The following is a 15301-nucleotide window of genomic DNA, read 5'->3' as shown; positions in this document are numbered from 1 at the left end:
CCCCGGGAAGGGCGGGGGTCGTGAGTGAGCCACCTCCACCTGCCCGGCTTGGGCGACTTCGGTTTAGGGGAAAAATCCCGAATTCCCGCAGCTCGTAGCGAGTAGAGCTCCCCTCTGAGCCCTCCTCGTGTCCCCCTCCCCAAAATCCCCTCCACGTCTGCTCCCTGCTGTGCCCGGCGTGTCCCTGGCCATGCCACTGCCATTGTCCCTCCCCAGCACAGCCTCCAGGGAGACCTGTGGGACAGGTGACAGTGTCCCCGGCATGGCAGCAAGGACACAGGCTGCTGGCACTGCCGGGACAACCCGGGCTGCAGGACTGGGACAGAGCAGTGATGGGACAGAAATGTGATGAGCTTTCACATGTACCCAATTATTATCACCGGGAAAGCAGGAATTGAAATATCAGCTGTGAATTAGCAACTGGCCTGGAGAAAATTCCCCTTTTTGGGGCAGTTTCAGCCCAGGGAACTCAGCCCCTCTCACCCCCCACGCCCGGCTGGGAACCAGCCCCTGCGTGGATGGTCTTTGGTGTCTCTCCATTCTGGACTGAGCCCCAGTGTTCTTCCACAGCTCGGGATCTCCTTTGGGGCAGGAATCTCAGCCCAGGGCTGCCAACGCTGCCAGGCTGCTCTGGGAATTGCAGGGACAGCTGCCAGGGCAGGTGGTGGCACATGGGGTGTCCCTGCTCCCCACCAGGGCAGTGGGACAGGGACCCCTGGAGTGTCTGCTACCCCAGAATGGAGCTGGAGGTGCTGCCCTGGCTCTGAGAGAAAAAACAAGCCCTGCCTCAGTTTCCCCACCTTTGCCATGCAGGTCCTTGTGGAGGAGCGTTATTGTCCATAAAATGCTCTGGAAATGAAAATATCCTGCTGCTGAGTTATTACTGTTATTAATAACACCCCCCAGGCTTCCTCACCGGAATGCTGCTGGAGAGGGAAGATTCCTACAGCCACAAACGGCTCAGTTTGATTTAGAGAGCCCTATTTTGTATGAGTGAAATAATTACAAACCGACTGGGCTCATTTGCTGCTGCACTGGAGCAGATGAGCAGCTCCCAGGGCAGTGCTGCCATCCTCACCTCAGTCCCAGCCCTCTCCTGGCTGGCACAAAGCTCCAGAGCTGGAGCTGGCAAAATCCCTGCCCTGAGTGAGCCTGTGGCAAAGCCCTGCAAGGGGAACCTGCTGATGGAGTTTTGGGTGATTAATTGGGAAGTTTTGGATGGCAGGAAGGGCACTGAGTCCTCTCCATGGGGACACCAGGACAGGAGGGATTCAGAGGGGACAGAACGTGGCACAGTGGGGGTAAAACCTGTGCTGTCCCCTCACAGCTGACCCAGCTCCTGCTGGCACCCCACAGGTCCCTGCCCCTGTTTTTGGGACTGTCCAACCCTGCTGCACGCCTGAAAATCCTGCAGAAGGAGGAAACAGGAAAGCAGAGCACCACAGACAGCAGGGAAGGTGTTTGTGTGGAAACAACCTCATTCCTTTTATGAAAAAAAAAATAAGGCAAAAAAGCAAAGTTATCCCACAGAGTTTGGGATACAAACATGAAGAGTTTGCAGCGGAGGGAATTGCCTGCATTCCCAGAGGATTCATCAGGGAATGATGGCAGTGGTGATGGGGGGTTCAGGAAAACCCAGGAGAGGTGCAGCAGGTAGTGGGAGCTGCATTTCCCACTCCTCTCCTCTGCTCCCAGCTGGAATACCCTGGAATATCCTGGAATATCCTGGAATACTCAGCCCTGGACAAACCTGAGGAGCAGCAAGAAACTGCACAAGGCAGGAGGTGGCTTTGGCTGTTGCACTTGAGAAGGGCTGGGTTTGGGGTGGAAAGTGGCTATTCTGGCACCTTGGGAGGATAAAGTGGCTCTGGAGGAACGCAGGCTTTGCAGGGAAAGCCACCAGCCCAGGAGGGACTGGGACTCAGGGTCCCCTCCACTGCTACCCCTGCCCCAAGCTCTGCATTGCAGATGCTGAAGTGCCCCCAGTCCTGGCCATGTGAAGGCAGGGATGGATTTAAGGAGCCTGGAGTGAGACCCCACTTTCCTGCCATTGTGCCCAGGGCCTTTTCCACCCAACTCCACAGCCCAGCTGAGCAGGAGGGGATGGGACACCCCAAAAATGCAGCCCCCATCCCAAAGCCCTGCTCCCTGCCAGCCCCAAGCTCCGTGGCTGCTGAAGGAAAATCCTCCCCATCCCGCGTGTCCCTGTGGAAATGGAAATACCAGACATGAGTCCCCCCCTGCCCTCGTGTCCCTGGGGGCAGCAGTGACACACACCAAGCCTGGGGAGAGCCCGGGGATCCATAAAAAATCAGGCTGGAAAAGGAAAGCACACACAGAGCACCAAACGATCTGCAAGACTCCAATTCACTCTCAGGGGTGCAGGCAGGGCCCCTGTGGCCCTCACAGCCCCGGGAATCATACAGAGCTGCCATATAGAGATCTCTCTATGTATATATTTATAGGTATGTATATATTTATAGTGCACTGTGTTTAAAACAGCCGGGCCTGCTTCTTCAGCTCGTTCCTCTTCCACAGCGCCAGGCGGTCGAACTCGGCCATGGTCATGCCGAAGATCTGGTAGAATTCCTCCTGGGACAGGTGCCTCTGGGGAGAAACAGGAGGCTGGGTGCCTGGCAGGGGCTCTGAGGGCACGCCGTGCCCGCTGGGACACTGGGGTGACACCAGCCCAGCACGGGAAGGGGGGACCTGCCTCCCTCCTGCCCCTGCCGAGGCACAGGAGCCCTGTGACAGTGCCCTGCCACTCGTGTGCCCCTGAGCAGCTGTGGGCACGCTCCTCACAGAGCCACGAGCCCCACGCACCGCGTGCCAGGGCCCTCTGTGCCCTCTGTGCCCGGGGCAGAAGGCTCTGCTCACCTCCAGCCGAGTCCTGTCCACGTCTTTGGGCAGCTGGTTCCTCCCCCTCGTCTTCACCAGCAGCAGCTCGTAGGGGTAAATCTGCACAGGACAGGGACAGGGACACCGTGGGGCAGCCACAGGCACTTGGGCACCCTCGGGGGCGAGGGCAAAGCCTCCTGCTGGATTCACAGGGTTTGGGGGGCACAGCTGCCTGCAGGGCTGGGGTGGGACGAGGACAGGTGGGAGCTGCTCTCGGGGTGACTCTGATCCACCCTGAGGCTCCGTGGTGGCTCTGGGACAACCTGCTCACCCTGCACGAGCAGGAGTGACCCGGGCATGGCCGTGAGCAGGAGAGCACCAGCACAGCCCCCTCCTCACCCGGGCACAGCCGTGCCCAGCAGCACCCAGTAGCTGCAGCAGGGGAGGGGCTCGGGGTGACCCCCACTCCTGGCATGGGCTATCACCTCCAGGACGGAGCAGAACAAAGGCAGAGCTGCCCCCTGAAGAGCCTGGGACACACGGACACCCCCCTGGGGCTCTGCCTGGCGGCCTCTCCTTGCAGCAGAAGGGTCTTACCTTGTACTCTGTGGGGAGAGCAGAAAGACAGACAGACATGAGCCACCCTTCTGCTGCCACCTCTGCTGCCACCACCCTGCCCCGAGCTGCGTGTCCCCATCCCCCTGCAGAGCTGCCAGGGGGGGCTGGCAGCCCCATCCCGTGTCCCCACAATGCCAGCCCTGTCCCGGGGGGGTTGGCAGCCCCATCCCGTGTCCCCAGGTGCCAGCCCTGTCCCAGGGGGGGCTGGCAGCCCCATCCCGTGTCCCTGTGATGCCATCCCTGTCCCGGGGGGGCTGGCAGCCCCATCCCGTGTCCCTGCAGTGCCAGCCCTGTCCCGGGGGGGCTGGCAGCCCCATCCCGTGTCCCTGCAGTGCCAGCCCTGTCCCGGGGGGGCTGGCAGCCCCATGCCCTGTCCCCACAATGCCAGCCCTGTCCCCTCACCTCGCATGCCCCAGTTGACGGCGTTGGTGCTGTCGTAGTGGAACAGCTCGGCGCTGGGAGGCTGCGGAGGATGGAGAGAGGGCAGTGAGAGGGAGGCTCCCCCAGAGCCCCACGTGGCACCTCCCGTGTCCCCAGGGGGACACCGAGGTCCCCACCTCTCGGTCCCCTACTGTCAGGATGACCTGAGTCCCTTTTCTTGCCCGACAGCTGAACAAAGAGTTCAGCTCGTGTTCACAAGGTGGTTTATTATCTATTATCTAAAATATTTTCTCTCAGACCCGCAGAGGTCTGATCTGCAGCTCTGTCACGGGCACACTGGGCTGGTGTCTGCATTTTATACTATGAGTTACTTATACTTTATTTATCATTATTTTCCAATATCTATTGTCTATGTTAGACTGTCTGCTTCTAGTCTAGGCCAATCTAAATGTGCCACCATCACCCATTAGATGGAGGCTAGGAAGAAGAAGAAGAAAGAAGCATGGGACAATGCCCATGTCCCTCCATCTTGCCCCCTAGACCCCCTATAACAAAACCCCCAGAACTCCATTTTTCACCCGGTGATTAATTCATTATTACTCAAACTTCTGTGACTTGTGATTCTTCATACAAGGTTGGGAATTTGCTCCACGAGTTAAAATCGAAATCCCAAGTGTCTTTGGCCTCCTGCCAGGGGCACATGTCACCCAGGGCACACAGATGTCCCGGGTTCCCACCCAGCAGCAGGGAAGGCGAGACACGAGGAGGTGAAGTGACAAGCCCGGGTCACACGGGGGCAGGAGCAGAGCTCCTGATCCCAAACAATCCCCAGGATACAAAGCAAAGCTCTTCTGCTGGAGAGCAACACCAGCATCCCTCTGGAAATTGCCCCGTGGGAGTTTCAGGGCAGACACTGCCTGGACAGGGCTCTTTGGACCCAAATAAATCATGATTATTAATGATAATAATCGTTTTGGATTGCGGAGGAGGGGGGAACAGGACATCCCAGGGATGGAAAGGGAGCACTGGGGGCTTGGAGGAGCTGGGGGAGAAGGGGGAAAGCCTGGGAGATTGGGAATGCCTGGGAGAAGAGATTGGGAATGCCTGGGACAAGGGGGAAAGCCTGGCACAAGGGGGAATACCTGGCACAAAGGGGAAAGCCTGGCACAAGGGGGAAAGCCTGGCACAAGGGGGAATACCTGGCACAAAGGGGAAAGCCTGGCACAATGGGGAATGCCTGGCACAAGGGGGAAAGCCTGGCACAAGGGGGAAAGCCTGGCACAAGGGGGAAGCCTGGCAGCAGCAGGAGGCACTCACCCTGTGCAGCCCGTTCCTCCTGTAGGCAGGAAGGGAGGCCGACTTGGAAATGAGGGGATCTGCAAAGGAGCCCCCAAGGGCATCAGGGAGAAAGCAGCAATGAGCCTCAGAGCCCAGACAGCCCCCACTGGGCCACCTCTGTGCCCCCAGCTCTGTCTCCTTCCAGCTCCAGCTCATTCCCAGCCTGTGCTGACATTCCTTTCCCCAAAATCCCTTTCCCGTGGCCCCCTCCCACCTCACCCTGCAGAGCAACACTCTCCTGTGCCAGCTCCCCCTCTCCATCCTCCCTGCCCTGCTCCAGCTCTGTCCTAATCCAGGCTTTCCAGGGCTCCTTCTTGGCTTCCCTTCTCCCCTCCCTGCTCCAGCTGGGCTCTGCCCCGGGCTGGGGCGGGCACTCACCACTGTCGGCCAGGTAATGGGTTCTGGGAGCTGCAAGGAGAGCAGAGCTGCTGTCAGGGAGGGCCAGGCACCCCATCCCTGCACAACTGCCCATGCCCAGCCCCACGGATCCTCCCTGGGGCTCCCTGGGCATCCCCAGCCCCACAGATCCTCCCTGGGGCTCCCTGGGTGTCCCCAGCCCCACGGATTCCCCTGGGGCTCCCAGAGGTGTCCCCAGCCCCACGGATCCTCCCTCGGGCTCCCAGAGTGTCTCCAGCCCCGTGAGGGCACAGGTGCCATGAGGAAGAAGAGCATGGAATGGACAGGGCATCTGTGCTGCCAGGCTCTGAAGTGCCCCCTGTGGCCCCCAGGGCAGGGCTGGGGGCTCTGTGAGAAGAGCAGGGCAAGCAGGGCAGCCCTGGGGTGCCCAGAGGTGCCAGCCCAGAAGAGGTGCCAGCCCCCGGGCATGGCTGTGCTGCCAGATCCCCCAGGGATCCTTCAGCCATGCCAGGCTGCCCAGTGGGCAATGCCCCATCCCAGCTGGGCCACAGGGCACGGCTGGAGCCCTCCAGAGAGGAAAAGACCCTCCCGAGCCCAGCTCCATGCCCAGCACCTCTGATCAGCCCTTTGCTCACCCCATTCCTCCCTGTCCACCCCGCAGATGCCCCGAGGGGCTGGGGCTGTGCTGGCTGGGACAGAGGGACAGAGGGACAGCCTTACAGCCATTGAGGGAGCCCTCGTAGCCCACTGTGTGCAGGGCCTCCCTGCTGCTGGCCGAGCTGCGAGGGGGTGTCCAGGGGTCTGCGTAGGAGTTGGAGCGAGCCTTCATCTCCTCCCTCAGGATCAGCCTCCCGATGCCACTCTGGATCTGGCAGGGGGGAAAAGCCACCTGGCACCCTTCCTGTCCCTGCCCAGCCCTCTCTGGCACACCACGGAAGGGCACAGCATGTCCTGAGGGTGATGCTGGGGTGGGGGTGCCTCAGCTGTGCCCTCCTTCAGAGCTGGGGGTGGCCAGGAGGGGACAGATGCCCGAGGGCAGCAGGGGTGGTGGTGGCACCTTCTCGGGTGGCAGAGCTGGGCTGAGCCTTCTCCCCAGAGCCAGCTTGGGGACACCCCTGCTGTCACCCAGGACCCCCCAGAACCACCCGGGATCCTTCAGGACCTCCCCAAATTTTGCCTCAGTTTTGGAGCCCTGGTGTCCCTCCATGTTCCCACCCCCTGGTGGCCTCTGGTGTCCCCAGCCCTGTTCCTGTCCTGGCACTTGGGGACCCCTCTGGTGTCACCTCAGGAGCCACTGAGACCCCCCAAACTCTGCCCCAGTTCTGGAGCCCCATGTCCCCAACCCCTGTCCCTGTCCTGGCAGCTGGGTGCTGGCTGTGCCCAGCAGGGCTGGCACTCACCTTGTGCATGCCCCGGTCGTACCCATCCTCCTCGCCACCTGACGAGAACCTCCGGGCCCGGGGAGCTGCAAGGGGACAGTCAGGGGTCACAGGGGGACAAAAGGGGGACAGGCAGGGAGGGGCAGTCCCCACTGCCTGGGGACAGTCAGCTCCCAGACACTGCTTGGGTTTTGGGGTCACCTTGGCAGGGATCTCAGCCCAGCCCCACTTTTGTGTCCAGACCCAAATGAAAACGAGGATTCCTCCCAGAAAACGTGGAGCAGGAATGGGTTTCCCTTTCTCGCAGCCCAAGGGGAATTTGTTACCTTTGGGTGAGCCTTGGAAGGACCAGTACTCGGACTCGGAGTGGTAGTAGGGGTCAGGGGAGTAGGCAGGGCTGTACTTGGATGACTGGGCGATGTCCTCGCTGGTTTTGCTCTTGGTGGCTGCACAGGGGGTGTCTGCAGGAACAGGCAGAGCCAAGGTGAGCATCTGCAGAGATCCCCCCACACCAAGGCAGAGCCAAGGTGAGCATCTGCAGAGATCCCCCCAAACCAAGGCAGAGCCAAGGTGAGCATCTGCAGAGATCCCCCCAAACCAAGGCAGAGCCTCTTCCCTCCCCAGGACTGCCAGGGATTTGTGGCTGGGCCTGGAGCAGAGCTGGGAATAATCATTTTTCCAGCTGCTGACACCTCCTCAAGGGTGCTGAGGCAGGACAGTGGGGACAGTGACAAGCAGGGGATGTCACTGATGTGGCTGGGAAGGGACCCAAATGGCTGAGAGCCCACGGCACCACACGTGCTGCCTCCTGCTCATCCCAGTCCCAGCAGTGCCACTGCTCCTGCGCTGTCCTGTCCCCAGGAGGTGACAGAGGGGACGGAGGAAGGTCCAGACCCAGCAGGGATGGGGCTCTCTGGGTTCTGCCAGGGAAAGGTGGCAGCAGAGGGGCTCTGGCAGGGCTGGGTCCTCATGGCAGGGACACACAGGGTGCTCAGGCTGGGGACAGAGCCTCCACAGCACACAGGGGTACCCGGGGGGAGTTCTGCTGCACCAGAGGCCAGGAGAGTGACAGGGGAAGGAGCAGCAGGGACAGGAGGTGGCAGGGCCATCCCACACCCCCGGCAGGCACAGGGGACCCAGCAGGTACTTACAGCAGCAGCAGCAGCAGCAGAGGGTGGTGGGAGGTGGGCAGGAGGGAGGGCAGAGAGAGGAGACACGGTTACTGCTCAGGGGGAGCTGCTGTCCCTCCCGAGCAGGAGGGGACAGAGAGAGCCAGCCCCTCTGAGAGCCACCCAGCACCGAGAGCCACCCGACACCAAGGGCCACCAAACACCAAGGGCCACCCAACACTGAGAGCCACCCAGCACCGAGAGCCACCAAGCACCGAGGGCCACCCGACACCAAGGGCCACCCAACACCGAGAGCCACCCAGCACCGAGGGCCACCAAGCACCCTCCCCAGCCTGCAGCACCCCCAGGCCTGTTTCAGGCTGGAGCAGCCACCCACAGTGGGCTGCATTTTCTCCAGGGCTGCGTGTGAAACTGCAAATTGCTTTTTTCAGCCCTTCTCCGAGGGTGCTCTGACTGCCTTGTCCCACCAAGGCCCTGCTCCCCCTCCCACAGCCATCCCTGGTGGCACTGCCAGCCTTTGTCACAGCAGGGCCGTGCTCCAAAGTCACACGTGTCCCCCCCTGAGCCCCTCTGCTGCCCAGAGCAGCAGCAGGAGCATTCCCCCGGAGCCCAGCACCCAAACCCCGGCGCCTGCCCCACTCCCCCCAGCCCAGAGCACCGGGTCCCCTCCCCGGGTGACACGGGGACACGGCCACCAGAGCGTACCGTGGCGCTTGTAGATGGGCGGCTTCCTGTAGATGTTACTCTCGCCGGCAGCTGGTGGGAGAAGAGAGGGAGAAAGGGAAGAAAAAGGGGAGAGGGAGGTGAGTGGGGGCGTGCTGGGAGCGCGCAGGACACGGGTCCTGCGGGAGCCGCCATCCCCGCGCCACGCTTCCATCACACAGCGCCTCCAGTGACCCGGGGTTGTCCCGGGATTGTCCCGGGATTGCTCCGGGAGTGCTCCGGGATAGCTCCGGGATTGCTCCGGGAGTGCCCCGGGAGTGCTCCGGGAGTGCCCTGGGAGGGCTCCGGGATTGCTCCTGGAGGGCTCCGGGAGTGCCCCGGGAGTGCCCCGGGAGTGCTCCGGGAGTGCCCTGGGAGGGCTCCGGGATTGCTCCGGGATTGCTCCGGGATTGCCCCGGGATAGCTCCGGGAATGCCCCGGGAATGCTCCGGGAGTGCCCTGGGAGGGCTCCGGGAGGGCTCCGGGATTACCCCGGGATTGCCCCGGGATAGCTCCGGGATTGCTCCGGGATAGCTCCGGGAGTGCTCCGGGAGGGCTCCGGCATTGCCCCGGGAATGCCCCGGGAATGCCCCGGGAATGCTCCGGGATTGCTCGGGGATTGCTCCGGGAATGGTCCGGGATTGCTCCGGGGATACCCCGGGATTGCTCCGGGATTGCTCCGGGATTGACCCGGGATTGCCCCGGGATTGCTCCGGGAATGCTCCGGGAGGGCGCCGGGATTGCTCCGGTCCACGGGCCGGGCACGGCAGCGCGGTCCCGGCTGCCCAGGAGCGGCAGGACATGCAGCGAGCGCCCAGCGACAGCATGCACCGTGCCGGGGCACAGCCTGCAGCCGGGCACCCGCGGCGTTCTCGGGGTGCCAGCAGCCGCCAGAGCCGCCTGCGAGCACCCGGGGCGAGCCAGCAGCAGACAAAGCCTCTTTCCGCAGCACAGAGAGAGAAAAGAGCGAGTCGGGAGGGAAAGCGAGCTGGAGCAGGGATGGGGCCATCCATAAACACCGGGCGGCAGGGCAGGGATGGGCAGGGATGGGCAGGATGGGCAGGATGGGCAGGATGGGCAGGGATGGAGCTGGGGGAGCCTCCGCGTGTCCTCAGGGCATCAGCGATGCCTTGGCGAGGGTGCCACGCTGTCGGGGCACGGGGAGATGCCAAGAGCCGGGTGGACGGTGCGGGGTTCTGACCCCGCCGAGGGGTGCTGGGCAGCTCTCCCTGCCTCCCGACCCCCTCTCCCTTTCCTGCCCGCTCCGGCCCCGGCCCCGTGGGCTCTGCGGTGCCGGGGGCGGGGGGTGGCCCTTACCTGGTGGCCCCTGCAATCCCTGCAGAAGGGGAGCAGGCATCTGGCAAGCCCAGAAGACACTGGGGGGAGGGAGCGGCGGGCCCTAGGGGGAGTATAAAATAGTCATCTGTAGCGGATGGGTGTGGAAACGCCTCTGGCACACACGCTCCGGCTGCTGATCCTGGGGGCGAGGCAGGGCAGGGCACGGGCTCTCACCAGGGCACTCGTTTGGCGTGGGGAAGAGTGGAGGGAGGGCAGGGAGGAGGAGGAGGAGGAGGAGGGATGCTGCGAGGGTCAAGCAGGCTGCGGGCGGCTCTGGCACCTCGCGGTGGTGACGGGGAGGAGAAAAGGAGCAGAGTTCAAGCCGCAGGTCCTGTTTATGGATGGCCTCTACCGGGCTGGATCCTGCTGCCAGCTGGCTCTAGGCAGGCGGCGGAGCTAGGCATGCGACACAGCGGGGACGAGACACGCGGGCATGCCACGGACACGGCGCTCCCCGGGCAGCGGGGCGCTCCGGAGCCTACCTGGGATGTGGAAATGCTTGGGCGCTTGGTATGAGGTTGGAGTGGAGGACCTCACATCTAACTGGCTATAGTAGGGGGAGCTGCGCCCGCTCTCGGTGCCTGCGCGGGGCCGAGCAGAAGCAGCCGTGAGCGACCGAGAGAGAGAACAAGAGGCAGAAGAAAATGGGTGTTAAATGCAGCGGTGTTAGAAGAGCGGCGGTGACCCGTGGGATGGGGGGCTGCGCTCCAGGAGGGGCGGTGATGGAGCGGGGCAGGGCTCCCGCAGCTCCGGGATGTGCGGGGGAAAGCCCAGCGTGCTGCAGAGGCAGGGATGAGCCCCCGGCGGGGCTCTCGGTGAGCTCGGAGGGTTCCGGTCCTTCCTCGGCAGCTGCAGAGGACAGGAGGCACGGCCAGGCACGCTCTGCTCCCCGCCATGCTCGGGCTGTGCAAGGAGCTCCCCGGGCACAAGCACTCTCCTGCACACCCCTCCCAGAGCCACCAGGGCACCTGAGGGGTCTTTGCCTCCCACCCCATCCTGCCTGAGCCCCAAAAATTCCCCTTGGCCTCTCCTTGCTGCTGGCAGGAGTTTGGGCCGGGGGATGTGCAGAGCCAGGCGCTGCTCCCACCCCAGGGCCACTCCTGCTGAGAAACCCCAGAAACCCCAGAGCTATTTTTGGGATCCTCTCTCCAGCTGCCGGCTGGGGCTGCAGCCCAGAGCCTCACCTGAGCGGTAGAAATGGTGGGGGGACCTGGGCATGGTGGGGGACATGCCCTGGCGGCCGTAGGTGGGGGAGTCGATGTAGCCGGGGCTGGAGGCTCGCCTCTGCCGCGGGTCAAAGCTCTCGTAGATGTCCTGGCGAGGGGAAGGGGTGCAGAGCGGGGTTAGAGCTGCCAGGGGGGGTCCCAGGGCCGGGGTCCCTGCCTGGGCTGCTCTGGGTGTGGCACCGGGCAGTGGCTGTGTCCCCTGAGGCTGGAGGGACACAGTGCCTGTGTCCCCAGGCAGCAGAGCCCAGGGGCTGGGAGCAGGTGACAGAGGCTTGCTTTAAATAGGTGTTGGCATCAATAATGAATTCTGTTGCTTGTGTGGTTACTTTTTGTATTTAGGAGCTCGTGAACTTACACTGTGTGTGGTTTTAGATTTTTTTTAGGTGTTAGATTGTCCCCTTCCCTTGAACTCGTTCCCAGTTACTGGGGCTCCCTCCACAGGGCAGAAGCTGCACCCTGGGGCCATTCTACCAGAAAGGGCTTTGACCCTGCTCTCTTTGGGGCCTCAAGGACACAACAGTCCCCCTAACCCACCTCCCCACACCCTGGGACAGCCACCAGCCCAGGGGGATGAGCAGCAGAGCCTGGACAGAGGGACAGACCCCCAGAGCCCACAGGGGCATTACCTGAGAGTATGGGGAGAGGGTCCCCAGGGACTGCAGGCAGCAGGAGGCAGAGTGAGGAGGAAAAGAGAGAGAGACAGCACGTGGTTAAGGGGAGCAGGGACAGACTGGGGTCCCACAGCAGTTATTCCCTGGGTTACACTGGAGCTGAACTGGGGCAGGGAGCCCTGGCCAGGAGAGGAACTGGCAGGAGCACTCAGCAGCTGTCACCTGTCAGAGAGCTCTGTGGAGAGGGGGAGGCACAGGGGCCACGGCCACGCTGCCTGCACCACCCTGGTGGGCTGCAGGACGCCAGGCTTGTGGCAGAACCGTGGGGTGGGGATGGGAGAGGGGCTGCTGCCAAATCCTCTGACAGCACCACTTCAGTGCCCCTCTGGGTGAGCTGCTCAGGACCTCTCCTTCCTGAGCTCCCTGGGCTCCCCAGCAGCCCCAGCTGGGCAGGCAGGACAGTCCTGTGCCTGAGCATCCCCTGCTCATGCCCTGCAGAAATGCAGTGCCCCAGCCCCTTCCCTGGCTGCAGGGCAGCACCCCAGAGGCAGCCCTGCTCCAGAGGAGCTGCAGAGGAGCTGTGCTGGCTGCCTGCAGGATTGGCTGCCTGCAGGATTGCCTGCTCAGGGCTGGGAGGGATGCATTCCCTGCCCATCACTCCTCTCACACAGCCCTGTGTGTCCCTGCACACGCCCTGAGCTCTCTGGGATCTCTCTGGCTCTACAGCAGCATCACCTCACCTCCATCACAGACCCTGCCCGGCTCCCCCTGGCATGAGCAGCCCCCCAGAGCTGTGCCCGGGGTGGGGCCCGTCCCTGCAGCCCCGCAGGGCCCCTGCAGCCCCAGTACCTCCCCATAGCTATATCTCTCCAGCGTCTCGTCCGACGTGTATCTGTGGTAGGGCTCGTAGGAAATGAGGTCGGGACGCTGCACTTCATAGATGGCTTTAATCTTGGGAAGAGCTGCCAGGTCTTTGTAATTAAGGATCTCATTATCCACTTTAGCCTAGGGAGAGGGAGAGACAGACAGAGAGGTGGAAAGGAAGAGGAGGAGAGAAGGGAAGGGAGGCTGCAGCGCAGTGTGGAGCCAGCACAGGGCAGACAGAGCCCATTGTCACCCCAGCAGCAGGGACAGCTAAGAGGAGAGGCCTGAGAGGCAGCAGGGGCAGGGCAGAGGAGCTGGGAGGGCAGGGCTGTGCCCCTGGCTGCTCCCGAGCTGTGGCACGGCACTGGTGGCACAGCGTGCTGCAGGGACAGGGGCACTCGTGCCTGCTGTCCCCAGATTCTGGGCTTGTCCCGCTCAGGAGTGGCTGTGGCACTGCTGTCCCCACCCCCGGGGAGGGGCAGGGCTGCACTTACGCAGATGACACGGTTTGGGGAGCCGATGCTGGAGCCGGGGGGCGAGATGGAGGTTTCTGAGGTCCTCCTGTGCTGTGGAGGCACAAAGGGGAGGGCAGGTGAGAGCAGGGCAGGGAGGGCCCCCCAGCAGGCAGATTGGTGGTTTGGGGCTGGATTTCACTGCCACAGCCCCAGCCACGGCCACTCATCCTCCCCTGGGCAGCCTCAGGAAGCCACTCCAGGTGTGGGCACTGCCAGAACAGTTCAGTTCCAGCAGGGATCAGGACAGTGGCACCTGGGACGTGCCACCCCTCCGATCCCCTCGCCCTGGTGCCTACCTTCAGCTTCTTCTCTGCTCTGGCTGCCTGCTTGCAGATGGGGTGCCACACCTCAGAGCCTGCAAAGGGACAGCAGAGGGACAGTGCTCAGCCCCACACACTGTCACCCCGTCCCTGCCAGGGCCAGCCAGGTCCCCCTGCCACCTCCAGCAGTGCCACAGCAAGGTGCAGGGCAGTGGGACTGAGTGTCTGTGATGAGGAATGGAACAGGGCAGGGCCAAACCTCAGCTGGGACAGCAAACTCGGGTGGGTTTGGGGTGGCCCAACCAGTTGCTGCTGGTTAAACTGGGGTGACACTGAGCTGGGGACAGCACAACACCTCCCTCCTTCGGGCTGGAGTGAGCAGAGATCGGGCTGTGCCCAGGTGTGCAGGAGATGAAAAGCTCCCAGCTCAGGGGCAGGGCTCGTGGAGAGCAGAGATTTTTGCCCCCAGCAGCTGAGGGCAGTGGGAGGGGGATCTGCACACAGAGACCCTTCCAGGGGCCACGAGGAGCCAAACCCCCCGTGCCCCCAGCCCTGCTGTCACAGGTTACCTGTCAGGTACATCTCCTCTCCCTCTGTGAACATCTGGTGGCAGCGCACACACCTGGCACACGTGGGGTGGTAGTGCTTCCCTCCTGCCTGTGGGGTGAGCAGAGAGGAGCCCTGAGCCAGGCAGGACAGGGGACTGCCCCTGTCCCCTGTCCCCTGTCCCTGAGTGACCCTGCCAGCCCTCTCTGCTGCCCACAGGGACCAGGTGACAAACAGGGCTGGCCCTGGAGGCCTCCACGGGCCCATGGAGAAAACCAAGAGGGCTTCAATGCCATTGGGAACCTGCTGGGCTACGAGTCCACCAGGAACAGGAACTTCCAGGAACACCAGGAGCTTCTGCTCTCCTCCAAACCTTTAACACCAATAGAGCCAGGGGTCCCAGACCAGCAGGGACAGTGTCCCTGCAAAGCTGGCACTCTGGGAATTGCCAACACCCTGGGCAATCCCTGTATCCATGCTGGCATCCCTGGGCAATCCCTGCATCCCTCCCTGGCTCTGCCAGAGCAGTTCCTGCTGCCCAGCCAAGCCTCCCCTGGTGAAGGGCAGCCCCTGCTCCAATTCCTGCCATGCCAGGGGAGGTTCCAGGGGGTTCCAGGGGGGTTCCAGGGGAGTTCCAGGGGTGTTCCAGGGGGGTTTCAGGGGATCAGTGCCCCCGGGAGGGTGCTGCAGCCCCTGCTCTGGTTCCTGCCATGCCAGGGGGAGTTCCAGGGGTGTTCCAGGGGTGTGCCAGGGGATCAGTGCCCCCGGAGGGTGCTGCAGCCCCGGAGCAGGCTCGGCAGCGGGCAGCAGTGTGGGATGCGTTTCCAAGGCAACAGGCAGGCTGCCGGCACAGGGATGGTTTGGGGACACGGCAGCAGCTGCTGGGGCCGATGTCCCACAGCCGCAGACGTGTCCCAGCTCCCAGGTCACTCCCGCTGTGTCCCCAGCTCCAGCACCCACGGGCTGGCCTTGCTCCCCCCTCTGCCACCCTCGGAGGAGGCGCTCAGGCTGTGACAGAGCTGCTGCACGGCCCCAGGGATGGCCTGGGGACCTGTGCCAGGTGCCACCCTCCACGTCGCCGCCCCAGCCCCGCACTCGCCTCCAGGACGCGGCCGCTGATGTAGCGGTCGCAGGTCTCGCACTTGATGCCGAACTGGGCGTGGTAGTCGGACTCGCAGTACGGGATGCCATCCCTGGG

General features: G+C 63.2%; 1 protein-coding gene across 9 annotated transcripts in view; it reads right to left on the bottom strand.

Annotated features, from left to right (window-relative positions):
• Window positions 1–2442: 2442 nt before the first annotated feature.
• The window catches only part of ABLIM3 (actin binding LIM protein family member 3), a 42931-nt gene continuing 30072 nt past the window's right edge, over window positions 2443–15301 (bottom strand). For 2 of the 9 annotated variants that reach the window (XM_039701442.1, XM_039701443.1), the window contains exons 6-23: window positions 15203–15296; window positions 14127–14214; window positions 13594–13652; window positions 13277–13348; window positions 12768–12923; window positions 11934–11963; window positions 11266–11395; window positions 10564–10662; window positions 8747–8797; window positions 7238–7372; window positions 6933–6997; window positions 6253–6400; window positions 5554–5583; window positions 5155–5213; window positions 3859–3919; window positions 3436–3443; window positions 2878–2958; window positions 2443–2607 (exon numbers count right to left, since the gene is read on the bottom strand). In XM_039701442.1, coding sequence (XP_039557376.1) covers window positions 2494–2607; window positions 2878–2958; window positions 3436–3443; window positions 3859–3919; window positions 5155–5213; window positions 5554–5583; window positions 6253–6400; window positions 6933–6997; window positions 7238–7372; window positions 8747–8797; window positions 10564–10662; window positions 11266–11395; window positions 11934–11963; window positions 12768–12923; window positions 13277–13348; window positions 13594–13652; window positions 14127–14214; window positions 15203–15296 — 1480 coding nt within the window. In that variant the 3' untranslated portion in view covers window positions 2443–2493. The remainder of the gene's footprint in view (window positions 2608–2877; window positions 2959–3435; window positions 3444–3858; window positions 3920–5154; window positions 5214–5553; window positions 5584–6252; window positions 6401–6932; window positions 6998–7237; window positions 7373–8746; window positions 8798–10563; window positions 10663–11265; window positions 11396–11933; window positions 11964–12767; window positions 12924–13276; window positions 13349–13593; window positions 13653–14126; window positions 14215–15202; window positions 15297–15301) is intronic. The other 7 variants (XM_039701444.1, XM_039701446.1, XM_039701447.1 and 4 more) reach the window with 7 other exon arrangements.

This window comes from Passer montanus, unplaced genomic scaffold (assembly GCF_014805655.1).
Source record: "Passer montanus isolate IOZ18808 unplaced genomic scaffold, ASM1480565v1 scaffold15, whole genome shotgun sequence".
NCBI classification, from domain to species: Eukaryota; Metazoa; Chordata; class Aves; order Passeriformes; family Passeridae; genus Passer; species Passer montanus.
The sequence above is the reverse complement of the archived record's forward strand: the minus strand, read 5'-3'. Positions and strand labels throughout refer to the sequence as shown.